The sequence below is a fragment of the Homarus americanus genome, unplaced genomic scaffold (genome assembly GCF_018991925.1).
Source record: "Homarus americanus isolate GMGI-L3 unplaced genomic scaffold, GMGI_Hamer_2.0 scaffold39155, whole genome shotgun sequence".
Classification (NCBI taxonomy): domain Eukaryota; kingdom Metazoa; phylum Arthropoda; class Malacostraca; order Decapoda; family Nephropidae; genus Homarus; species Homarus americanus.
Genome location: NW_024737042.1, coordinates 11,357,622 through 11,384,772, shown reverse-complemented (window position 1 = coordinate 11,384,772; position 27,151 = coordinate 11,357,622). Strand labels below are relative to the sequence as shown.

Genomic DNA, 27,151 nt, shown 5'->3' with positions numbered 1-27,151 from the left:
ACAATAAGTAATGTCGGCTGTAACAGTAACACAATAAGTAATGTCGGCTGTAACAGTAACACAATAAGTAATGTCGGCTGTAACAGTAACACACTAAGTAATGTCGGCTGTAACCGTAACACACTAACTAATGTCGGCTGTAACAGTATTACACTAAGTAATATCGGCTGTAACAGTAACACAATAAGTAATGTCGGCTGTAACAGTAACACAATAAGTAATGTTGGCTGTAACAGTAATACAATAAGTAATGTCGGCTGTAACAGTATTACAATAAGTAATGTCGGCTGTAACAGTAATACACTAAGTAATGTCGGCTGTAACCGTAACACACTAAATAATGTCGGCTGTAACAGTATTACAATAAGTAATGTCGGCTGTAACAGTATTACAATAAGTAATGTCGGCTGTAACAGTAATACAATAAGTAATGTCGGTTGTAACAGTAACACAATAAGTAATGTCGGCTGTAACAGTATTACAATAAGTAATATCGGCTGTAACAGTAATACAATAAGTAATGTCGGCTGTAACAGTAATACAATAAGTAATGTCGGCTGTAACAGTAACACAATAAGTAATGTCGGCTGTAACAGTAACACAATATGTATTGTCGGCTGTAACAGTAACACAATAAGTAATGTCGGCTGTAACAGTAACACAATATGTATTGTCGGCTGTAACAGTAACACAATAAGTAATGTCGGCTGTAATAATTAGCAGAGTGCTGTATATGTATTGTTAGTAGCTGTAGTAATATTATCATCACATCTATGATTTTGTGTCATCAGATTAGACTTGGTGTGGGCGTGGCGTGCCTGGTGGGTGTGTTGATGGTGTTTTGGGGGTGCGCCCTAGGAGGCTACTTCCCTCATTCCCCCCACACCACCTTCCTCCATGTCTGGTTCATTTTCGTCTTCGTCTTCGCCTTCTGCATCGTTCTTGTTATTGTGGCCACCGCCTGGGGTGTTCAGGGCACCGCTCGTCTCCCCACTTCAGGTAAGTGGGGGAGGTGAGAGGAAGAAACAGAATGGTTAGGTAAGGGAGAGAGATGGTGACTAACTGATACCTCTGTCACACACTCATACATTCACACATTGCATCTTCAGTGGACTTTCGAATTTGGAATCACTAAATTGCCACTCCAGTACCATTACCACTTGGTCATCTCAGGGTTAATTCAAAACTCTGACCAATTGGTAAAGTGTTTAACTGGTCAATATAGACCAGTTAAACACTTTACTACTTCGGGGGAAGATTGAACGCCGGGTACTGTAGTTTGATTGCCATTCCAGTAATATATTATAACCCCTTGACCACCCGACTTATATTGTTACTATTGGCTTATTGTTGTTCCTATTTCCTAGCCTCAAGGCGGCTGACCATGGTGTACCCTGAGGAGGGCAAGAGGACCCCCGGCAGGAGGGGCGAGGGGTCTTACTACGAGCGGCAGGAGCAGCTGCGACGGGAACAAGCCTCCAGACCCCTCGTAGTGAGGGTCAACTCTGTTGCGATACTTCTGCTGGGGCTGGCTGGCCTCTCCTTCCTCATCTGGTACATCACTACAGCTCTGATTCAATATTGAGGCTCTAATAATAATAAAGATTGCCCCTCGTGTGTAACGAGGATGGCCGGCCCTAGGGCCAACTAGGCGTGAATTTGTTTAAGGTGTAGAAGCTGTCGCCAACACAACAACCACACCCTAATTTACCGAGTTGCATGACCCAGAGTCAAGGAATATTCCGAGAAGACTGGGCAACTCGCCAACTGCACTGAGGCTTAACACACACACACACACACACACACAACTGTTGATGCTGTGTGAGGTACAATTCACTTCTATCTGTTAAACTCTTTATTGACACTTGTGATAAATAAAACACTTGGTTGGTACATCCAAGCTTTACTTGACTCATTTCACTACATATCTGAAATAACACAAAAACAAATGTTGTAACAATTCAAAAATGAAACAACAATGAATATAATATAACATGAGGGTTTTATCCTAATAATGAAATAAACTAAAATGATACTGACAAACAAGAACAAAATAATATTACAGTATTTTCCATAATGATATTTTAAAAATATCACATTCTTCCTTCCTAGAAAATGTACACTAATAGTACGTAAACACGGCATATAACACTTCTCATCAAGATACTAATTTACTTCAATACATGATCTTAATCCCAGCCATAACGATTGGGAGGCTTTGGTACTCGAGTAGACCTTCTGGGTGTCACCGGGAAGGGGGAACTTCTTCACTGGGTATTTCACACGGTAAGTCACGACCTTGAATGTTAGGTGTAGTAGGGGAATCCATCATTCTCGTCCCATTGTCATGAACTCGAGAGGGCTGATTCTAGTGATCAGATTCGACCTCATGCTGCTTCACAGGAGTTGCCAGACTCGTTGGACACGGGGCCAAATCACGGACAGATACTATAGACTGGCGTCCATCTGGATACCTAATGCTAGCATATGTTGGGTTTACAGTCCATCAACGAGCTCAACTTGGTCTACTTGAGGTTCATTCTTGCTAGACCGGACAGAATGTCGAAGCAGCACTGGTCCAGGGGACATAAGCCATGATGGTAGTGGACTACCGTGAGTTGAGCGTCGTTGGAATCCAAAAAAAAACTGCGCATGTGGGGTTGTATTAGTTGAAGTAGACAAAAGTGATCTAATTGAGTGTAGTGCATCTGGAAGCACCAATTCCCAGTGTTGATCTGCTAGATCGTGTGACTTCAGTGTTAGACAAATAGCCTTCCATATGATACCATTGTACCGTTCGACCTGTGCATTTCCTGTGGGATGGTAGGGTGTTGTCCTGCTTGTTGCACACCCTTTTGAGAAAGGTATGTGTTAACGCTCATAGGAGCGTTATTGGTTTGTTGCTGGAGAAATAAACCCTCAACGTTGGTGCGTACCATATAATTCGGTCAAAACCTGTTAAAGAACATTTCTCATATAACAAATGCTGTTATCTCAGGAGACATAGTATGAATAATACAATCAATATACAGTACATAGCCTGTTAACGTCTTAAATATAACTCGCATGTTATAACTATTGATACAGGAGACAATTGGTATAATATGATCAAATTACAGTACACAAATATACTTATTAAAGTTATTTAGAGTTTCTTAGCAGATTCTAATACTTCACGATCACTCACGTTTTAGGGTCTAGTGGTCTGAACCAACGTGTTGTCTGTCCTGTAGAAATCAGTAGACTACCTTCGAGGGCAATCTCAGCCCGGAGGCGAGGGCCATATGTTTTCGTATTGAAACACCTCAGCAGATTGGTCAGCAAATTCGTTGTCAACACTATATCTCTTATCTCACCCCCTCTCTCTCTCGCCTAGTTTATCTTATTATGGTTATCCCTCTCTTTCTCTCTCTCTTCTAGCTTATCTTACTGTGGCGGTAACAGTATGCCTTGAGCTCCCGGGACATAAAGGAGGTACCTCTGTCTGAGTGTATAAAGTTGGGCATTCCACAAAGGCTAAATATTGTTTAAAGGCATTTGATCACAGTCGTGGTGTGCATGTTAGGGCATGGGAATGCAAAAGGGAAGCGTGAGTACTCATCAACGGCTGTAAACATATAAGGATTACGGGTCGCTGATGGTAGAGGCCCCTTGAAATCAATGCTGAGCCGCTCCAAAGGCTGAGTATCTTTGGTGAGTGTCCCTTCCGATGGGCGGTAGAACTGGGGGCTTCAATTCTGCGCAGACTTTGCAAGATGCACATGTTCTTTTTACATCTTTTGTTGAGTATGGGAGGTTTTTTGATCTCACAAAGTGTAGGAGCCTAGTCACTCCAGGATGGCAGAGTCCATTATGGATTTCAGTGGGAGTAGATGCAGGGAATGTTGAACAGCAAAATGCTCTGGTCAGCGTATCAGGAGCCACATTTTCCTTTCCAGGGTGATACCGTATGGTGTAGCTGAAGGATGCTAGCTCCAACCTCCATTCTTGTATTTTATTATTCTTTATTTTAGTTCACCTTCGGCTGTCCCAGCATAAATGCTACAGAGCGTTGGTCAGTGATCAGCAAAAATAATGACGCCTGGCTAGGAAATGGCTCCATGTACGAACTGCCTCTATAATGGCAGTAGCCTCTTTCTCTACAGCTGATAATGTAGCTCACTACCCTGCAAAGTCCTGGACATTAATGCAACAGGACGGCCACCTTGGTTCAAGACTGCTGAGATAGCTACTTCTGAGGCATCGCACTCCACTACAAATGGCAGGTCCTCATCGACAGATCGTAGAGTTGCATCCACAAGTCGCTTTTTTAAGAGTTCAAATGCTGTCAAGGCTGCTTCGCCTAGTGGGAACGTCTTGCTTCTTACCAAAGGTTGAATCATGTCTGAGAAATTGGAGATCCATTTGGCATAATAGGCAAATATTCCCAGTGCCCTCCGCAGAGATCCTACGTTTGTGGGTGGCGGCAATTCTTGGAGCGGACGCATCCTCTCAGGGTCTGGCATTATGGTACCACTCCCTACACAATAGCCAAGAACATTGATGGAGGATACCGATTTTATGGATTATCATTGAGTGTCAAGTTTCTGCGCTCAGCGACTTCTAGAAATTTCCGAAGATGTTCGTCGTGTTCAGCCTGGGTATGTCCGGTAATTGTAATGTTGTCCAAGTATGGGAAAGTATTCTTGAGATTTCTTCTTCCACAAGCTTGTCCATCAAACGTTGAAAAACAGTAACTCCATTTGTGACACCAAATGGTATTCTACAGAATTGATACAGTCTCCCATCAGCTTCATAAGCTGTGTACTTCTTGTCAGAGTCCTTGATTGGAACTTGGTGATAGGCACTTTTCAAGTCGAATGAAGAAAACACTCTGTAATTGGCAATATTATTGACCATGTCGTCTATCCTCGGCAGTGGATAAGCATCTAGTTCCGTATATTGATTAATGATCTGAGAGTAGTCAATGCAGAGTTAAGAGGATCTTTCACCACAACAACCTGGGCGCGCCATGGAGATGAGCTTGCTTCAATGATACCTTCTGACAGTAAGTGAGATGTTTGTTGCTTAATGAACAAGCGGCCATCCATAGTGAAGCGCCGCGATTTGGTTGCAATGGGTTTACATTCTGGTGGCAGGTTTGGAAAAAGCGATGGCTCATCCATCAAAGCTGCTGAGAGTGCACAGACTGAATTGGTACCAGCAACTGTGAGCTCTGGTTTCTGTCCTCCATGCTCGAATGTCAGACTTTTGTGTTTCTGAAAGTCTTGGCCCAAAAGCAGGTCACAACACACGTCTTTTAAGATCCCCAAGGCTGGTAGATGGATACATTTGGCCATTGAGCTCCAAATTTACATTAGAAAACCCCGAAGAGCTGGTACTTAATGACGTTGATGTCATAGAGATCTCCTTAATTGATGGATATACTGTCAGATTTAATTTTTTCGCGGTGCTTTCACTTATGAAACTATCATAACTACATGAGTCAATTAGTGCCTTCAGCTTGTGTCCATTTACTATGACTTCAGTGGCTGCAGGTGAGAGGCTCTAAGGAAATGCAGTTGTAATAGCAAGAACAGTAGGATTGTACAATGTTGCAGTAGTACTCACGGGTGCCTTTGACTGACAGACTTTAGCAAAATGCCCTTTCCTGCTGCAAGTATGGCAGGTAGCATCACGTGCCGGGCACTTGTTTCTAATGTGAAACGCACCGCCACAGACGTAACATTCCTTCCTAGCAGTGTAGACAGTAGCTAGTGTATGATCCTCATGGGGTAGTTCTTCTTTTGTCTGGGGTTGCTCAGGTACAACTAGTGCAGCAGTGTGTGCACTTGGTGATGAGTAAGCATCAGCATTACGCTAGGCCAGGTCAAGTGAGTATGCCTGATTAGAGGCATTCTATAAGCCAAGTGTCTTGTTCTTCAGAAGACGTTGCCGGATGAGTGGTGAGGAAATACCATTGATGAAGGCATCACGGATTAATTCTTCACGATACTGTTCCGCAGTAACTGGTTTCAAGTTACAGTCTTTACTGAGTTTGCGTAGTTCTCTTAGAAACTCATCAAGGGTCTCACCAAGCTGCTGCCGCCGTGTAGCTAAGAGGTGTCTAGTAAAGATCTCGTTTGGAGTTTTCACATACACACTTTCTAGCATAGATATGGCATTTTCGAAGGTTGTGCACTCGTCAATAAAATTCATACACAGTATGCGATACACTGTTCACCAGAGTTCTGAGTTTGTCAGGAGCATTTTCTCCACACTCCTCAATGAAGTTTATGAATGTGCGATGCCAGTGCTTCCACTCCTTGGCTGCTGTAGTCGAGTTAGGATCAATATCCAGATGTGTGGGTCTTAGTAGCTTCTCCATGGTGGGCTTAGATGAGTCAAGTAAATTTGGGTAAATAAAACACTTGGTTGGTACATCCAAGCTTTACTTGACTCATTTCACTACATATCCGAATTAACACAAAAGCAAATGTTGCAACAATTCAAAGAGGAAACAACAATGAATATAATATAACATGGTGGTTTTATCCTAATAATGAAATAAACTTAAATGATACTGACAAACAAGAACAAAATAATATTACAGTATTTTCCATAATGATATTTTTAAAATATCACAACATTCAGAAAATTAAACACCAAAATTTGATCATACATCAGATTTAACATTAGGCTCTGATTCCAGGAAATGTTTGATAAAAAGACTCAAAATAATGTTATTATGATTTCAGTACCTTGGCACTTGTGTCTCTACCCCCTATCTCTGCCCGTACATCACACACATCCCTTCCTGGTACAGTACTGAGGGCCTGGCCTGATACAGTCACTAATGGTTTTTTTTTTTTTTACTGGAATTAGCCCACCCGGGCACAGGTCAAACGACCCACAACGGGGCTTCGGAGGCTAAAAAAATAAGAACAGAAAAAAAATTGAAAATAGAGAAGAAAAGGTTATACTGTGCTAATCTACACCAGGAAGATGCCGGAAAACGAGCTTTTTAAAATGAGACAGATTGTATAAGTATGGAAACACAGAAGAAGGCAGAGCATTCCACAGTTTGTCTGTGTGAGGAAAGAAGGAGGTACTATTGTAGTGGATTTCTCCCCTATAAACGCTGTTTGTCGCTGAGTAGCCGACCCTGCGAATTCCCCAGTGTATGCCTCGTGGTCTGGGTCAACCAGCGTCGCCATACATCACGGAGGTCAACTACTAAGCCACGCCTACCCCCGCTATTTAAGACCTGATCTCGTGGTGACCTCTCTCTTCTTCTAGCTACAGCCGCAGCAAGCAATACCACCTCCTCCGCCGCTGCCTGGCGGCCCTCACTCCCGCCGGCGAGCATGGCGACCCACAAGCTGTCCTCCTCTGAGCACCCTCACCAACCAGCTCTCTCTACATCACGCTTGTAACCACGTGCCACTTCCCAGCACCAAGCTGCATTGTACATCCAATACAACATGTATACAGAGAGCACATTGTGAGTTTCCTTTCTCCATCCCATCCTGAGTGTGAACCAAACATCCCATACCCCACACTACAGTATAACGGGTTATTCTCGCGTGACCGACATCCACAGAGAAACGGTGGGCACCGCGGGCAAGACGTGTGTTACGAGCCCACGGCCTTGCCGGCGGTACACAGGATGCCAAATCCACCGAACATTGCCCGTTAAAATACCTGTAAAAGAGAGTGAGTGAAGCAACATTGCGGCGAAGAGAAAGGGAAGAGAGATTGTCGATTAAAGGAGGAGAGTTAATAAGACGAAATGCCTTTGATTCCACCCTATCTAACAGTTGGACAGAAGAAGAGCCACCCCAGATATGAGATTGTAGTGGATTCCTCCCCTACAAACGCCATGCCGCTGACTGGCCGACCCCCCCCCGCGAATCTACCGGCGTATCCCTCGTGGTCAAGGTCAGGTAACCAGCGACGCCGAACAAAGCGGGGGCCTACCATCAAGCCACGCCTACCCCCGCTATATAAGACCTCACCTGGCCGTCATCGACCTCTTTTTACTTACCGCCACCAGCAAGCAACATCTCTCAACAGCTCCACACCACAAGCTCCCTCAGAAAGCTCCTCGCCCTACAGGAACTCTGAGCAAGCTTCGCCCGACTTAGTATCTCTTTAACACTGTGCTGTGCAACAATATATATACGAGAAACACATTGTGATTTTCTATTTCTACCTCAATCCTGAGTGTTGGATATATTACATGTACGTTCGTTGTGAGGCCAAAAAGAGACCCTGACAACCTGCCACAACAGTACGCCACAAGAGCAGTGCTCCAAGTTAGGATGAATGAATCCCTAATATACTTAGAGCAACTGCTCAGGAGTGAAGTAGCTGCGGCATCTGTACAGCATTAACAACTTTCGGGAGGCAGCTTTAGCTATACTAAGGATGTGTGATATCCAGGACATATTGGAGGAAATGGTGAGGCCTAACATCTTTATTTCAGAATTTGGCAGGATGATAGCGTCCTGAAATGTAATTGGAGGGAGATCGTCTAATTTAGAAAGTATTATTCGTAAATATTGAGTTTTATTACTATTGAATTTAACCAAGTTTGTACCTCCCCACTCAGAGATGCTGCACAGGAATAACTATCTTCCCAAGTTTTGGTGAATACACAGCGGAAAAGTTGAGCCACCCGACTCACACCGTCACACGTCTGTCTGCCTCATAAATAGTTGGCAGGCTTGTGAAATCTTAGAAATGGATACCCAGCCACACCAATAATTTGTATAATTATTTACTTTCTCCAAAGATCATTCATTATTGGGTAAATTTGTTCGTATTCAACAACTAGTCCACTATTTCCATGGATGTCGTACTGTGTAACTTATGGCGTTTGATTAATATTCGGCAATCGCTAAAAACATAAAATTACACCATGACGCTTCAACAAATTTGCTGTTATTATTATTGTTATTATTATTATTTTTATTTTTATGGGGATTAGCCCACCCGGATACAGGTCACCGACCCCCACATCAGGGCCTGGAGGGCGAAAATATAATAATAAATAATAACATTAATAATAAATACCCTGTAATAATAAAAATTAATACAAATTATATTAAATAAGACAATAGTACAGGGTAATAATAATAAAATAGTAACCATAAATAATACAAAAATAAAAAATAAATCAAGAGTGAGAAACGACATACATTATGTATGTTGTAAACAGTAAAAAAAACAATTATTGAGACCCTGCAATTGTGTGTAAATGAGGCAGAAAGTCAGATCAGCAACCTGGGACTTGGTCACAATTTTTGGGGTGCCATATGGCAGCAGGGTGTACCACTGGTACCAGATAGCAAAATAAGTAAGGTAAGTTAAGGTTAGTTTAGGTAGATTTCTTTGGATGGTTAGGTCAAGTTCTATCAGGAGTAAAATTTTAGTTTCTGTCATCCCTAAATTTAGATATCCAGGTTAACATTCGTTTAATGGCTGCAGCAAGATTTTAGGTTGGTTAGGTAGATTTGTTTGGTTGGGATAACTTAATTAGTAATACATGGTTGATAGAGGTTAGGTTCGGTTTCAACAGTGATTTGGAAGTTGAATTCTCATAATAAAAACGAACCATAGCCATTAAACGAATATTTACAGATATCCAAAATAACCTAACCAACCTAACCTAATGTAACCCAAACGATTCCCCAGATGACCGAAACTGAAATAATATCCTTTTGGGTTCATTATTACTCATTTGCCAAAGAAGTGTTTAGAAAGAGAGTTACTCAGAATGATGAGATATAACTATTGCATGTGTTAAAAACCTGAGAGTCCACTTGTAAGAAATTAACATAAAATTACTGAAATTATAAAAAAAATGCATTATTATTCATTGCTGGGAATATCAACCAAGTCATTAATAAATACACAGACAAGTCAACTCTCACGGTTAAACCCGAAAATCTCAGGATTTCTACACCTGCCGCTCGCTAGCATTGTGAACAGGGCACTTAAACAGCATTTTAAATCAAAATTGGTTGAATAAATGAAATCAAAGCCATATTCTTTAACAATTGATGGATCAAACGACACAGGACTGCTGAAAATTATCCCACTAACGGCGCGCATTTTTACTCATGATGGAGTGTACTCAGCTGCTTGACATGTGCATGGCCAAAGGATCTACAGCTGAAGACATTTTTAAGAAAATGGATGAAACCTTAGTGCAGCATAGCATTTTGTGGGATAACTGTGTCGACGTTGGTGTGGATAATATTTCTGTAAACCTAGGAAAGAGAAACTTAATCATGACCAGGGTAACCACGAAAATCCCAGCTCTTTTCTTCAATGGCTGCGCAGCCCTTGCCACATTCTTCACAGAACTTGTACAAGAACAGGAGAATCGACCCGGAGGAATGTGAGTTTAACATAGACCGATATAACTCATTTACGAATTTTTCTCAAGCAACTTGCAAGGGGGATGTGGTTATCTATGCTAGGCAAGACCTTTGAGCCAGCCAGGTGAGAGTACAGGGGGGAGGATATATTTGAAGAATCAAAGTGGTGTAAAATTAAATTAAAGGGGAGGGACTTACTTTTTGTCGGCTGTATCTACAGATCCTCAAACTGTAGCTTATTAAACCAAAGGAACCTAAGAGCCTTAATTGACAACGCAACGGCGCTCAACCTTAGCCACCTCCTTGTCATGGGAACTTTAACCATGGCGACATCGACTGGAGAAATGAAACCACGCCAAATGACCGAAATAACGCCGCTACTCTTTTTGTATATATTCTGAGAGACAATTTTCTGTTCCAACGTGTTAAAGATCCGATTCATTACAGAGGAGAGCAGACACCCAAGCCACTGGACCTCATCATAACTAACGAGGGTATGGTGGCCAAGCTGGAACACCTAGCCCCCAATGGCACCAGTCACCACGTAACGTTGTCTTTCAGATTTAACTGTTTCTTGATTCACAACAAAACTATACCAAGGTTAAAATATTACAAGGGTAATTACGACGGGATGAGGGGGGAGATGACGGGTATCCACTGGCCTGACTCATGGTTCAAATATTACAAGGGTAATTACGACGGGATGAGTGGTATCCACTGGCCTGACTCACTAAGGTATAAGAACGCAAGACACCACGCCGAATATCAAAGCCAGTAGAGTGAGCCATTTGATCGAAAATATATACCCAAGACAAGGAGACCGCTACACATGAACCATTCGGCGGTCGACAAAGTTAAGAAGAAAACTCAGAAATTCGAGACGTGGGTAAGGACAAACGATGAGCAGGACAGGAGGATGTATGCCAGATCCTGGAGCCAAGCAAGTCAGAGTGTAGAAGGGCTGAAAAAGAGTTTCAGAGGCGGATTGCTAGCTTGCTCAAGTCCAACCCAAAGGCATTTTACCGCTACACAAAGTCTAAATTAAAAACGCGAGTAGGCGTTTCGGACCTGAGGCTTGAAGATGGTAGTTACGCAGATTCTGACCAGGACAAGGCGGAGGCGTTGAACAGCTTCTTTCCCTCGATGTTCACAAGAGAGGATGCGAACAATCTGCCTGCGTTTAAGGACAGACGGTTTGATAACACTGACCCACATTGTTCTCAGAACAGGTTTTAAGAAATAAATTGTCAAAGCTAAAAGTTCATAAGAGTCCACGCTCTGACATGGTGCATCCCAGAGTGCTAAGAGAGTTGTGCAACGAGCTTGCTAAGTCCCTGAAGATCTTGTTCTGTAGATCTCTGGATGAACAAAAGGTCCCCAGTGATTGGAAAATGACTTATGTGAGTCCTGTTTTCAAGGAGGGCGATCGTCACTCCACGAATAATTATAGACCAGTGAGCCTGACCAACACAGTGTGTAAAGTACTTGAGAGCATTATAAGAGATGCCATGATGGAGCATCTACTACGAAACAACCTTGTAAAGGATTTCCAACACGGTTTTATGCCGGGACGCTCCTGTTTAACACAATTACTCAAGGTACTGGATGATTGGACCCAAATTCTGAAACAGGGTGGCAATATCGACAATATATAACTAGATTTTGCCAAGGCTTTCGACAGCGTACCCCACGAAAGGCTGAGAATTAAATTGGAAGGCTACGGGATTCGGGGAAGTGCCCTAGCGTGGATCAAAGACTTTCTGCATGATCGTAAGCAGTGTGTGGTGATTAATAGTACGAAATCGTCATGTGTATCCATCACAAGCGGGGTACCACAGGGGCCCGTTGTTGTTAGTTTCGTAATGATATGCCAAAAGCAATACAATCCGCCATACAAATGTTTGCGGACGATGCCAAGTTATTTAGAGAAATTAAGAACCAAACAGACTGCGAAGAGCTGCAGAAAGATCTCTGTGAGCTTCAAGAGTGGTCGAAGAAATGACTGCCAAGATTCAATGTCACGAAGTGTAAGAGGCTGCACCTGGGACGTACCAACGGTAAGGAGGCGTAACATATGTCACAACAGGACGAAGGAACTGCATTAATAGAGACTGAATGTGAAAAGGACCTGGGTGTGTATGTTGACAATGAACTGAAGTTCTTGGGCCATTGTGAGTAGAAGGTGAATGAAGCAGCTAAATTATTAGATCTTATAAGAAGGTCCCTCGTAACGACCTTCAAGACTGTGGTGCTGTGGGGTTATGAGATATTGGTTCACACTCAGGATGGGTTGGAGAAAGGAAACTCACAATGCGCTCTCTGAATACATATTGTATTGGATGTACAATGCAGCTTGGTGCTGGGGGGTGGCAGCGTGAGTCCAAGCGTGGTGTAGGAGAGAGTTGGTTGGTGAGGGTGCTCAGAGGAGGACAGGCAGCTTGAAGGGTGGCATAGTCGCCGGCGGGAGCGAGGGCCGCCAGGCAGGAGCGGAGGAGGAGGTGTTGCTTGCTGGTGGCTGTAGGTAGAAAGAGGTAGGTCGATACGATACGAAGTCTTTAGTTAAGAGGTGAAAGAAGATTATTAGGAGTTGAAGGAAAAGTGGTGAAACTGAAATACAGTAGGAGTAGAAAGAATCTGTAGGTCACGGCGGGGTGAGGTCTTATATAGCGGGGGTAGGCGTGGGTTGATAGTTGACCTCCGCTTTGTTAGGTGGCACTGGTTACCGACCTAGGCCACAAGGCGTACGCCGGGAATTCGAAGAGGGTCAGCTGGTCAGCGACGGCAGTTGTAGGGGAGGAATCCACTACAGTGCTTCCCCGCCCAGAGTACTGTCACATTGTCTTGTCACCGAGATATGCACTTCGGCACCTCAGATGTCCAGAGAGATTAGAGCGCCTGCAACTGCCTAGCTTATACTACAGACGGGCAAGGGGTGACCTAATTGAGGCGTATAAACATATTAAAGGGCACTAATCAGTCGAATGTCCATACCTGGAGCTGGTGGACGCCCGCCCCACAAGGGGTCACAGCTCAAGGTTGAAGAAACCGCAAGTCCAGAAACTGCGAGAGCGAACTTTTTCGGAGTGAGAGTTATGAACTCGTGTAAGAACCTGCCACAGAGTATTGTGATGGCACCGAGCGTGAGCTGTTTTAAGACCAGACTTGACCAACGCTGGAGCAGGTTCGGATGCATTTAGGAGCCAGTGCTTGCCCAGTACTAGCTAACATGCGTAACAGAGATGACCGACCGCCCAAGTGGCGAAGGGGATAAAAGAATAGAAAGAATTTTTTTTTTACATTGGTAATACATCAATATATACAAGAAAATCCCCTCAAACTTGTCAAAATAACTGCTGCTAGGAATAGAAAATAATCAGAACACCCAGTTCACAAAAACTTAATACTAAATTAAGCCTTGGCATACATAGTATCATTGCATGGATCAGCCCCTGTAGAATAGACACCAAAGTAATGCAATTTCAAATTTAATCATTTCCAATATACAACAAAACGGAAGTGTTCCTCCAGAAACAGAATATTCAATAAAATTAAGAACAAAATTCCCTAAAAAATATATATTCCTTTGAATAATAGTGGAGATAAAGAGGTATATTATCCTTTGTAGAAATGGACTCTAATTTTTTCTATTTGAGTTTCTCTTTTTATTAAACACGATCAGTTGCAGTTGGGAATGAAATAAAAAGAAACATATTTGCATCCTCCATGACCTAATGTTCTTTAAGTAAATGTGAATTCTAATCCGTATTTGTTGTGAGAACGGTTAATGATAAACAGTGGAGGGAGCCGCTGACCCACGTGTAGCAGTGGTGACGTCTACGGTGGTCGGTGTGGTGAGAATATTCCTCCCATTATAAAGAACACATGTGAATATTTTGTGATCAAAAACCGAGGTATGATATATAAGTGTTAGTATTATTATTATTAAATTTCGGTCAACATGCTCACTTCTGCTTGTGAGTTAAACGAATCCAGGAAAAAAAGGCACGGAAAAAACCTAACCTAACCTACGTGCAATGCCATCATATATATATATTGTGTTGTCAATGTGTACAAGTCATGTGACTTTTTCCTGTGACTTTATTATACGTCCACAGCTACGGTACAGCAAGAGGAGTGGTATTACAGTATTATATTTTCAGACAACACGGGAATCTTAGGAATTTTATCTTTAATATAGGTAGTTTTGAAGGGTAATCTTGTTCGATTTCTTTCATTTATACCACAGATGTTCTTACTATAGTAAGTATTTTGGCCAATGTGGAGAACTTCACAGCTGAGCTCCAAGAATGGTCGAAGAAATGGCTGCTGAGATTCAATGTCACGAAGTGTAAGAGGATGCACCTGGGGCGTACCAACAGTAAGGAGGCGTATCATATGTCCCAACGGGATGAAGAAACTGCACTATTTGAGACATTGTGAGAAGGACCTAGGTGTGTATGTTGACAATGAGCTGAAGTTCTCGGGCCATTGCGAGAAGAAGGTAAATCAAGCATATAAAATATTGGGTCTTATAAGAAGGTCGTTCAGATATATAGACAGTCCGTCCCTCGTAACGATCTTCAAGAGTGAAGTGCTTCCCCATCTGGAGTACTATCACCCCATCTGGTCCCCGAGATATGCTAGGGACTGTCAGTTGGTTGAAAATGTTCAAAGGAGGGCCACCAAACTGGTGCCTGCACTTCAGCACCTCAACTACCCAGAGAGATTGGAGCGCTTGAACTTGCTTAGCTTATACTACAAATGGGCAAGGGGGGACCTAGTTGAGGTGTATAAGCATCTCAGGGGGCACTACTCAGTTGAGTGTCCTTACTTGGAGCTGGCGGACGCTCGCCCCACAAGGGGTCACAGCTCAAGATTGAAGAAGCCGCAAGTCCAGAAAACCGTGAGGGCAAACTTTTTCGGAGTGAGGGTTTTAAACTCTTGGAACAATCTACCAGAGAGTGTTGTGACGGCACCGAGTGTGAGCTCTTTCAAGACTTGACTTGACCAACACTGGAGCAGGTTCAGGTACATTCAGGAGCCGGTGCATGCCCAGTACTTGCCAACAGTGCGTGACAGAGACGTGACCGATCGCCCAAGAGGCTAACGAGCCGATCAGTGGTGAAGAGGATAAAAGAAGAAGAAAAGATGCACTAGTTGTGGTCTTTATATATTTGTGCACCGTTCTGTCTAACCTAACCCAGAGCCCCCTGGACCCCCCTGAGTTGGTTAGGTTGATGAGGTTAGGTTTGGTTGGTCTTGTATGGTATTTTTACACATACTCTTTCTAATACCCAAAGAAAGAACAGTGCACTACTATAAATTGACCTTATTTGTCTTGGGTAAATTTTTACTTTAGGACATGAGTCCCGAGGGGTTGCCCAATATGCTTTTCTAGTGTATTTGGGTGTGATTTAAATGATAGTTTTGCCCCCAACAATAATGTGGGAGAGCCTGAGAAATTGGGGTTTTGGGAGTCCTAGTTTAAACTAACCTAAATGTTTCAGTGGTTAAAAACTGGGGCGCGCCATTTCCGAAAGTACAATACCTTGGAAGTGGAAGTACCAGGGATACGTAAGAATTGGATAGAATAATTGTCTTTCTCGTAAAACTCGGCAATAAACTTAAAATAATCGTAGGAGCACAAGCGACAAGCAACCTCCCTCACGGTCATTATGAAACTGATCAATGAAATTAAAATCATACCCAGGCTGCTTCCTTTGAAAAAAATCAAATGTGATTGGTTTTAAAAAAACTCGTGATGATATCGATACCCCATTGCCCACGACTGGATGACGTCAGTCAACATTGTGCATGCTTGAGAGCGAGATCTAAATGTTTCGGTAGTTTATAATTTTCGGGGGCGCTATGTCCGAAAGTAAAGTAATACCTTGTTTTGATGTGTATATTCTGTCTATATTTTCATCCGTGAGATCTGATATAATAATCACTTTGATGGAAATTACTTCGTTTGGTACATAATTAGGAGACTAGGCTTCACTACTTTGTCTTTCTCGGCACGACCTGGCAGTACACAGCCAATTATCTCTGATCGACTCCAGTCACCAGTGTATGTTTATGAGCCACACAGATCGGGTGGCTGCTCTGACGCCCACAAAAAAACGTATATTTACAACATATAACAGCAAGTTCTTTCTGTTAAATATGCCAGGGGGTCCGGAGGGTTGAGCCTCACAGCTACTATAGGAAGTTAGGTAAGGTTAAATAGGTTTGTTTGTTTAGGTTGGTGAGGTTTTCTAACTACACTTCTGCTTGTTTTTCTTATCAACTAAGGTTAGGTTTAATTTAGAAATAGCCACTTTTTAACACAGTTTCCATAACTACGACAGTGTCCACTATAAAACAGTAAAATTGCGGTACAGTATTTTAAAATTAATTTTCTATGAAAAGTCAGCTGCCGTGAATTCGTAAATAATTACCAGAGGCGACATTTACTTTAACCTAATAGGACATGACCCAAAGATACCTTCCTAACCTTACCTAACTTACCAGCCGGGGGGCAGATCTCCTGCCATATTAAACAGAAAGTACTTATTTTGATATCTGGTACCAGTGAAAGCAACTTTGTTGAAGTGTCCTGGTGTAATATTACGTGTTTTGTGGACATGAGAGTACACTTGGACCGAGTGGGTTGGACATAAACAAAGTACAGATGACAACACACACTGAGTCAGCAGATTTTTTGGAGAACTATTTGCAATAAATAATTTCTTCACATAAGCATGTAGAGACATCATTTTAGTGTTACATGGTCAGTTTTTCACCGTGTTTTACCCCATAATTTCCCTCATCCTTTATGCCCTGCGCACTACAGGTGATTTATGATTGTAGATTGAGAAAACTAATATATATACAGTTGGCCCTTCAAATACGCGGGTTTAGCATTCACGGATTCGCAAATACGCGGATTGCCCCACCGGAGGAATATTCTGTACATTGAAGTAATTGAAGTACATTCAAATCGCGCGCGGCACCGAACACCGCCCGCTACCTCACACACAGACGCACAGCTCTCCCTCACTCAGTCAGTCTCGCTGTAACCACGCTTGTGTTGACATCAGCATTGTAGTTGCAAAAATATTATATTTCCGTGAATGTATTGTATCAAGCACAGTATGAATAGAATATCACTAATATAACAGTATTTTAACCGAAAACTATTAAAAAAACGAGTAACATATCTTGAACATATGAAGGTTAGGTAAAGTCTTTTGTTTTCATGTAGTTTATCCTAATTTACACTGAAATACATTACGTTTCAGCAAAACTACTATTTATTTCTGAGAATATGGAAATGTAATATTTTTGCTGAAATGACTTACGTATTACAGTGGAAAGTGACGAAAGCAATGACTTTCGCTTTCTTTCGTTCAAAATATGTTACTGTAATTGCTTTTCGAATGGTTGTCAGTTAAAAAACTGTTGTATTACAATAATATTCTATCCTAATTCACTTGTGATGCAACAGTTTTTTAACTGAAAACCATTCGAAAAGCAATTACGGTAACATCTTTTGAACGAAAGAAAGCGAAAATCATTGCTTTAGTCACGATTTTATCCCACTTTCCACTGTAATACGTATGTCATTTCAGCAAAAATATTACATTTCCGTGAATGTAGTACAGTATATCAAGCACAGTATGAATATAATGTCATTGTAATATAACAGTATTTTAACCGAAAACTATTAAAAAAACGAGTAGCATCTCTTGAACATCGGAGGGTTGGGTAAAGTCTTTTGTTTTCGTCATGTATTTTATCCTATTTTATATTGAAATACATCACGTTTCAGCAAAACTACTATTTATTTCTGAGAATATATTCATTCAGGCCCGGTTTAGGTAAAATATACATGTGATGTAACATTTTTTTAATTGAAAACGATTCGAAAAACACGTACCCTCTAGCCCTGTTCAAGGAGAAGACTGGTAGGAGCTGTTTGGTGCTGAAGACGATGACAAGGAAAATGATTTTGATGGATTTTAATGAAAATATTCAGAAATATGGTATCGTATTATTTATTTAAGTGAATTAGGATAGAATATTATTGTAATACAACAGTAGTGACGATGTGGAGGAGGCGGGGGGATAGAGCGGGGAGGAGTGGTGACTGGCGGGAGCAGGGACGAGTGGAGATGCCAGCCAGTACATTATGGGTGTACAGTATTAATTGTTTTTATTGCTCTTTTTGCATTTTAATATTAAATACTGTACATTACGTTTCAACAAAACTACTACAGTATTTGTTTCTGAGAATATGGAAATGTAATATTTTTGCTGAAATGACGTATGTATTATAGTGGAAAGTGCGATAAAATTGTGACAAAAGCAATGACTCGCTTTCTTTCATTCAAAAGATGTTACCGTAATCGCTTTTCGAATGGTTTTCAGTTGTGGGATTATGAGGCTAATGATAGGATAGAATATTATTGTAATACAGTACAGTACAACAGTTTTTTGACTGAAAACCATTTGAAAAGCGATTATGGTAAAATCTTTTGAACAACGAAAGAAAGCGAAAGTCATTGTTTTCGTCATGATCTTATCCCACTTTCCACTGTAATATGTACTGTCCGTCATTTCAGCGAAAATATTACATTTCCATATTTATTTCTGAGAACATATTCATTCAGTCACAGTTAAGGTAAAATATACTTGTGATATAATATTTTAATGAAAATACGGTATTGTAGTTTTCTTTTGTTTCAAATTTAATTAACAAAGATTGATGTTTCAAATGTAATGAACAAAAATTTATGTACAGTATCTATAAATAATATTTAAAAATGAATACTTTGTGTTTTACATTGTCCTGTGCTACCATACCATGGACTTGGCTACAGTACTTTGGGCTTGCTATGATGACGCAAGAGATCTGCCCTGGCAACTGTACTGACACTCACAGCTGGTGGTGCGTCGTTTCCATTGCTTACTGGTAGTTACTGGTAAATATTTTTCAACCTAACGAAACTATTACCCGTTTAGAGGTCGACCCCCAATTTTTTGCCAAATAATTTGGTCTTAAACTCGAACTACACACAGGTATATACGGTAAATAAGGACATGGGGGGCCAAGGTTTTTTTTTTGGGGTGGGGGGGGGCAGCAAAAATACACGGATTTTTAACATTCATGGGTATCTCTGTTACCTAACCCCCGCGTATGTTAAGGGCTGTAAGCAATCAAGAAGAGCCAGAATTACCATTACAGTATAGTATAAGAGTGCAGGTGCTAATGTTTTGAGGACAGAATGTGTATATTTATTTGCAATCTGCTGTTTCATGTTAGTTTTGGTACTACTGTACAGAACAGTGCAGTACTTTTCTGAAGATTGAGATTCCTGTGTTGTATCTACTGTGTATTCAAAACCAGCTTTATTTTCACCTTATACTAGAAATGATCTATTCATTTAATGTCTTGAGTCATATCTTGTGTGTTGACAATTTAAACCATGGTAAAGGTGTTTTCTTGGGTTTCCACTTTAATAAACGTTTGATTTATTTGGGATTTTCATTAAAGTGTTTGTGTCCATGTACCGTAGATCGTGAACAGAACATTTTTATATTTACAGGTTTTGGACTTAAAAAAGCTGTAAGTAAGCCATGCACCTTGAATGCTTTAATTAATTCATACAAACATTCACTTAACTATGTCTGATTTTAGTAGAAATAGACCACAATACTGTACTGTATTGTGATTTAAATAAACAAGCTGAGTCATAATTATAGTAAAAGAATTAATATTGTTTTCTTTATTATCACTACAGAGAGCCATCTGTGTAACCATGGCAACCTCACTGGCAACACAGCTAGAGAAGTTAAAAACTCCTCAAACATCTATCTTGGATGAGAAAAGGATACGAAGATCTATTCTCTTTGACTCATCAGAGGCAGCAAAATATGGCAGAGATATATTATATGAAATTGGTAAGTGAATTAAACTTGTTCCAAATGTCGTGTAATGCCTGGACAGATCTGCAGAGTCATTAACTGGGAAGCATCCTGGAAAGATTTAGCCTCTAAGTTATTTGTCAATTCTCCCCCCCCCCTCCCCCCTCCCGTTGTTATCACATCCTTCTGAAATGGGAGATTGGCCCTGAAATCCCATTTTATAAGCGGACTTGGGAGTGGGTTATTTATGCACTTCTTCCTTTTTGTCAAGCTTGTGGGTTTGATCCTAAGGTTTTCAGGAACCTTCCACTTGTAAGTAAGAGATAGGATCTAGCCTGATTAAGCTGCATCCTTTATAAATAGAAGGTAACACTGATGAGCTAGTTGCTGTGTGTACTGATTGTGTGATGTCACAACTCACTAGCATCCAGCCTTAATGAAAACCTGTACTTCTAAATCTCTGTTTAAGAGTTATGTTATGTATTGGGAAGTACAGTACTAATCTGTGGTGTGGTACCAGCTGGTATTTTTTATGAGTTTTGTGGGTATTGACCCTGTAGACTTGTTTGGGTATTACACGAGTCTCCTGGTCTAGGTTTGGTCATGAAATGTGTTGTCAGAATTATTTCTGCTTGTGTTACTCATGCCAGTATTGTTAGGATTTTATACCATGTCAAAGATTATCCCAGTTAACTCCATAAAAAAAAATAGCAACAACAACAGGTTTTGGTTAGAACTTTCAAGTACTTGATTTAATCCTGTTGATGTTATTTCAATAAGTTTGAATGTTTCTTGGAATAATATACAGTAGTATACAGTGCAATGCAAATAATCTTAATCTATTTTGGGGTCATTCACAGGTGTATCTGGTTTTGATGAACTGGCTGAGATAAATAGTAAGTTTCTTCAGTTTAAAGAATCTTTGTTTGGGAAGACATCAAAGGAATTTCAGCGTGCAGTTGAAGACAAGGCTACCAACAGAAAGCTTGATGAAAACATTGAACATTTCTTGCTCCTGTTGTCACCCTACATAGAGAAACAGGCTGCATTAAAGGCACTTGAATGGCTGGTCTACAGGCAAGTTTATTGATAGATAGTTATTTCCTTTATAGTACAGGTAGTATGTAGTAATTCTGTATACAGTACTAAGACCGTATACTGTACTTCACCTTGGAATCTTGAGATATTGCTTCCCTACTCATCCTTTTGTAAAATTGCAAAAGGTAAGGTGTATGTACTGTACTGTAGATGTAACAGGGAAAGTGTAAGTAGGTGTATGAAGGTATGCAGTACAGTATTGAGAGTGAGAAGAAGTAATTAAAGAAATAGTAAAAAAAGTTATGGAAGAAGAAATGAGTTGCATGTGTGAGGGATGTCATACATGATAATTTTCATAACACTATTGATGGAAGGTACAAACAATTTCAGTTTACCCCAAGTGTCCAAGTTTTTTATTTTGTTATAACATTCCGAGATGAATTTGTTTAGGTGATAGTTTCCATTTCTGGGTAACGTTTTTCTGTACTGTGGGTGATGCCATACATGTTATTCAATTTTTTTAGAAAACTTCTCAGTTCACAAAAGATCAGGGAAGAAATAAAATGTGACTGGAACCTTATTTGTAAGATATGAAAAAAAGATGTAAGCTGATTATATTTCACTTTGAACAGATTTATGATCAATAGCATGAACATCCGTGCTCTACTGATGTGCATATTCCCATACTACGAGTCTGCTCTTTTTATACGAGTTCTTCAAATCATCGAACACGATGGAACAGAAGAATGGCGTTGGTTAAAAAAAGCTAAGAAGAGTGGTCGACCCTTGACAAAGCAGGCTGTGTCTACTCGCTGGGGCCACAACCAAGGCTTTAGAAAATTCTTGGTAGAGTACTTGAAAAAAATGCTGAAGGTAAGTTGTAATTTTGTTGTAAGGGTGTATTTGTTCTTGTGGGAGCTGGGAAGGACTTTCATAACTCATGAAATTGATAAGATGAATTGTATATTGCACCAAAAAATCTTCAGGTTGACAATTTAGGGGTCTCAGGACCTTTGCTTTGCATGATTGTGACTATACAGTAGAACGTCGATTTAAAGCGATTCAATTTAAGATTATTGATTTAAAGCGACACCCATAATTAAGGACAATGTTTTAATTTAAAGTGAATCTTTCCGATTTTGCATGAGTCAATCTGGTGCATCAAATTTAAAATTTTGCGCCTGATGTTTCTCTGGGCACTCTACACTGTCCTAAGCGCAAAGCTGTACTGTACATGTACTCAAAATAATGTACTAAATGTTTACTAAAATTTTTGTCTAGTGCAAACTACAGTGATCCCTTGGTTAACGAAATTTCGGTTAACGAATTACCTTCCATAAGATTCTTCACTTTGGTTAACGAGCAATCCCTCGATTAACGAATTCCTTACGAGCTCCCCTCAACATGTTTTCTCTTGCACACTAGCTGTCGTATTAGTCCACCAATACAGTACAGTATTACCCCGCTTTATGAGGTTTCACTTTCCGCGATTTCTCATTTACGCGGTACCTCGCCAGAACCGGACTTTTACTTTCCGCGGTGCATCTACTCATATACGCGGGTGAAGTATAATTTTTTATTTAGTTCATAAAATTCATACAAATTACCCGGCCAGAATATAATTTACATTGCTGGAATTCTTACAATATGATGATCATTTTGAATATAAACAGCATGGATTTTGCATTAGACATACAAATTTTAGATCTAATGTAATAATTTGGTTTACACAAAGCAAATATTTTATCTTTTGTGAATTCCAGCAATGTAAATTATATTCTGGCTGGGTAATTTGTATGAATTTTATTAGCAAAATAAAAAAATTATACTTCACCCGCGTATATGAGTAGATGCACCGCGTAAAGTGGGGATTCCGGTTCTGGCAGGGTACAGCGTAAATGTAGAAACGCGTAAACGAGAACCGCGTAAAGCGTAAGCTAAGACTTACTGTGTTGGACATATTTTAAGAAATGGGTAAAATGAAAAATAAAAGTATGAAAAAACAACACTTGCTCACTGAATACTGTACAGTGGTCTAATCAGATTTGCTAGGCCTAACAAATGTTGCTGGGGGTGGCAGGGGGGACCAAGAGTTGCCGCAATCGCCAGGTTTATTTTTTATTCAGTACAGTATTATATTCTTGTATGATTAGCCTCTTATGGTGTAGGGTTCATCATATTAGAAAAAATACATTAAGTACTGTAATTTGTAGTTTGACTTGAAAATAAAAGAATAAGATGTATCGGAAGGTATTCACTCAGGATACCTTCATGGGGGGGAGAGCGTTCAGCAAATCAACTTGCAACAGGATCATTATGACATACAGTTCTATTTAGGATTTTAAATGGAAATACCCCAATATCTTCTTAACAATGCTATTTGTTACTTTTGAGTGATACTTGTTGGCGACCTGTACACTAAGACAACCGATTAATGAAGAAATCAGGGAATCAGCAGATGCGTAATACAGTACAGTAAGTCCTCGATTAACGTCGTGGTTACGTTCTTGAAAACACAACGTTAAGCGAATCAATTTTCCCCATAAGAAATAGATACAATACGCTACCGGTAGTTAAGTTCCCTTGCCTCCCTTTGCCCCATAAAATACATTACATATACATAAATTCAATGGAATTTTTCTAGATAATGTATATTGTACATCCAAAAAGATAAATAAATTAAATCATTTTGTATTGTACTCACTGATGGGCAGAGGTGGAGCGAGAGTGTGGTGGGTTTAAAACCCCCATTTTCGTAGCAAGGCTAATGGTCTTGCTTCACAACACTAGCATCACTTACACTTGATGGGCACTTGGAAGCCATTTCAAATGGTTACAGTACAGTATTTAAAGTAAAAACCCTTAAGCCTGCACATACACTGTGGAAGCCTAACAAAGTCTGGGGATGCTGTGACGCTACGCGAGAGAGCGTAGCGCGCCAAGATGAGAGAGGGTGATGTGCCATACAAAGTAGTCTGTGACGACGTTATAACAAATCGGTCGGAACGTTGTTGGAATCATGTCTATCTATAGAGTAGCGATTTTATAACGAAATAACATTGTTGGAGGCAACGTTAAACGAGGACTTACTGTACACTATAATATTATTTATTAACTGCTGAGAAATACATTGCAATATTGTTATCGTCGCTGGCTTCAGCTACAGTGCTGGCGTGTGATGCCATTAAATCTTTCGACCAGTGACCTCGCCAGATGTAGAAGTGTTTACAGACAAGTCCTGGTTCTGCTGAGTGGACGGTCTTAGACTGGTGGCGGTGGCTGCCCGCCCCTCCATGAGACAGATCGCCCTCTCTAGTGATGCTGTGAAGACCAGCCTTCTGTCCGAGAATTTGTGCTGGGACGATTTACGCAATACAGTACTGTTTTCTCTTGGAACACCATACTGATCTGCATTGACCCGCACTTGTAAGTACAGCCTAACTGATGACATACCCCTCGGTACTGAAATATTGTTGAATAATTACGCCTACTCGTTTCTGCCTAACCTGGAGTAATAAGACAATGCAGAATGAAGCGAAGCTAAGATTAATAGAGTTATGAACTTTGTGTTATGTCAGTACTTGTCTGTAAACACTTTTACATCTGGCAAGGTCACAGGTCGAAAGATTTAATGGCATTACACGCCAGCACTGTAGCTGAAGCCAGGGGCGATAACAATATTATTTATTAAGGGCTGGTACTGTATGTACATTATAGTACTGTACTATTTATTAAGTGCTGAAGACAGATGTGGTAAGCATGAGAGATAGAGAGCACTACTAAAGGAGCTACGATGATTGGCTGTGTAAATAAACGACCAGGAAACCATATTGAGTGTTGGATTCTTTTTCTGGCAAGTTGATTTACGATAACATTTTGTCAACCCAGTACCAAATGAACCTAAATAATATGAGAATTATGGTGAAATTATATAAAAACGTGATGAAGGGATCTTGAGGGAGGGAACCACCCTCCCGTGCCACCTGCTGCTCCCACACAATCTACCCTTACACTCTTGTTGTTATCTTCATAGTACTATACCATATATGCAGTAGTTATATATTTATTCTTAAGGCAAATTCTGTGGTTACTTACAGATAACACTACAGTACAAAACAATCATATCAAAGAAAACAGTTGTCGACAACCAGACTGAGTCTGATATTCAACCCAGAGAATTCCATATCTCATATTTTATTATTGTTGACGTAATAAAGTTTTACTAACCTTGTTATGTGCTTAAAGACCATATTTACTGAAGTTCAGTAATAAGATTATAACAACAACTGATTATCTTGAAACAGTCCAGGTAAGCAGTGTTAATCCAGACCCCCCACCCCCTTAGATTCACTTTTTTTGGATTTTTGCATTTTCCAGACTGGTGTTTGCCCCAATTAGTCTGTTGTATCAAGGTACTGTACTACTTTATACAGTATCTGTAACTGTCTGGCTAATTAATTTGTTTCAATTAAAACTGCTTTAAAAATTTTTTTACTCCTCTGAATGTAGATAATGTTAATACACAGCTGGTGTAGTTATTTTATGACACATTGGAAGTATCTCAGAAAATTTTTGCTTTGAACCCAATTTGTTCTAATCTATGAAGATTAGCTTATTTGTAAGGAATTCCTTAATTAATATAGGTGAAAGAGGGCAAATGCTGAATGTAGTGAACAGAACTGAATCTTTGTGTTTATTGTAACAAGCCTGTGCATATTTTTTCCTGCAGGTGCACAGCAGTGAGGGTAACCTGAAGATTGCTATTTCCTTCTATTTTACAACTGTGGTTGGAGGAATATGCTTACTTGAGGAGGTTAGTTTAAATGGTGCTTGTGTGTGTCCTTCAGATCCTTAACATGCATATATGACCTAATTCCTAAAATTGAAGGATGCCTTCATTTCTGTTCATCAATTTTTTATACATTCTGTAGTAAATTTAAATCTTGAAGAAGGTTGGCAAACATGACAATGTACAGTAGTTTAATGTGAATATACTGGCTTTTGGGTCTTTATAGAAAGGCCTGCAAGGACCATTCTATTGTGCATTAATAAATGTATGTAAGGTATTAAATTATTTAATATTTAATGACTATTTGCCTTTCATTAGGTGGTGCAAGTATGATGTTCACCTTCAGCCACTGTCATTACACCACCCAACCGATCGGGAGCACCATTGTGTGTTGTTATTCCGAAATACTTACAGACCCGAAGGCAGTCCCCGTGGATTGAGTTTCCTATCGCGATTGTTGGGACAATTCATTGCAATGGGATACCCACCCTATGACAGTCTTGATTCAAAAATGATGGAAAATGAGTTTGTTGTGTATAGAAAGTCTTGTTTCCATATACAGTATATTCAAGGAGTTTAATAATCACCTGTTGATCACGAGCATGAGCCGTCCATCAACCCCGTGCCACCAATACTTGAGTTTCAAGTACTGCAGACAGTGCATTAGAGAAGAAACAGCAATATCTACTTGTAGAGAACCTCTACAAGTAGATGTTGCCTGTATAATTAAGAGATAACACCAGGGTTATGTACAGTACTTATCAGTTTTACATATTATTGTACACGATAATTGAAGTTGCTAGAGTGAGAAATGAGAAAGGCTTACATCTATATTCCTTTACTTTGCTGGAAACAAGCTGGTAAATATATCTAAAAGATTGGGTCACAATAAAAAAAGGAAGTGGCTACTAATCAGGAATTCCTGGCTGGACAGACTGACGGGTACATAGCTGAGATGTTAAGTTAGGTTGGATAAGTCATGTCTCTTGATATATGAGAGTCATTAGATTTGGTTCCTTAGGTTTACTTGAGTACTGTATAGTCAGTG

At 40.4% G+C, this 27,151-nt stretch overlaps 2 protein-coding genes across 2 annotated transcripts in view; both read left to right on the top strand.

The window, feature by feature from the left end:
- The first annotated feature begins 767 nt into the window (after nucleotides 1-767).
- LOC121872523 lies at nucleotides 768-1,674 on the top strand. The gene is made up of 2 exons (XM_042375306.1): nucleotides 768-999; nucleotides 1,368-1,674. Exons 1-2 carry the CDS (start codon nucleotides 774-776, stop codon nucleotides 1,583-1,585), a joined length of 444 nt encoding a protein of 147 aa, XP_042231240.1. The 5' UTR covers nucleotides 768-773; the 3' UTR covers nucleotides 1,586-1,674.
- Nucleotides 1,675-14,166: 12,492 nt separating this feature from the next.
- The window catches only part of LOC121872717 (HEAT repeat-containing protein 1-like), a 78,382-nt gene continuing 65,397 nt past the window's right edge, over nucleotides 14,167-27,151 (top strand). The window contains exons 1-5 of the mRNA XM_042375727.1: nucleotides 14,167-14,278; nucleotides 20,153-20,312; nucleotides 21,137-21,353; nucleotides 21,947-22,187; nucleotides 26,044-26,127. Of these exons, the coding sequence (XP_042231661.1) occupies nucleotides 20,171-20,312; nucleotides 21,137-21,353; nucleotides 21,947-22,187; nucleotides 26,044-26,127 (684 nt within the window). The 5' untranslated portion in view covers nucleotides 14,167-14,278; nucleotides 20,153-20,170. The remainder of the gene's footprint in view (nucleotides 14,279-20,152; nucleotides 20,313-21,136; nucleotides 21,354-21,946; nucleotides 22,188-26,043; nucleotides 26,128-27,151) is intronic.

Coding starts and splice junctions, on each gene's coding strand:
- LOC121872523 (XM_042375306.1), top strand. CDS start 774: ATGATTTTGTGTCATCAGATTAGACTTGGTGTGGGCGTGGCGTGCCTG. Junction 1,000..1,367: donor CGCTCGTCTCCCCACTTCAG/GTAAGTGGGGGA, acceptor CCTATTTCCTAG/CCTCAAGGCGGCTGACCATG.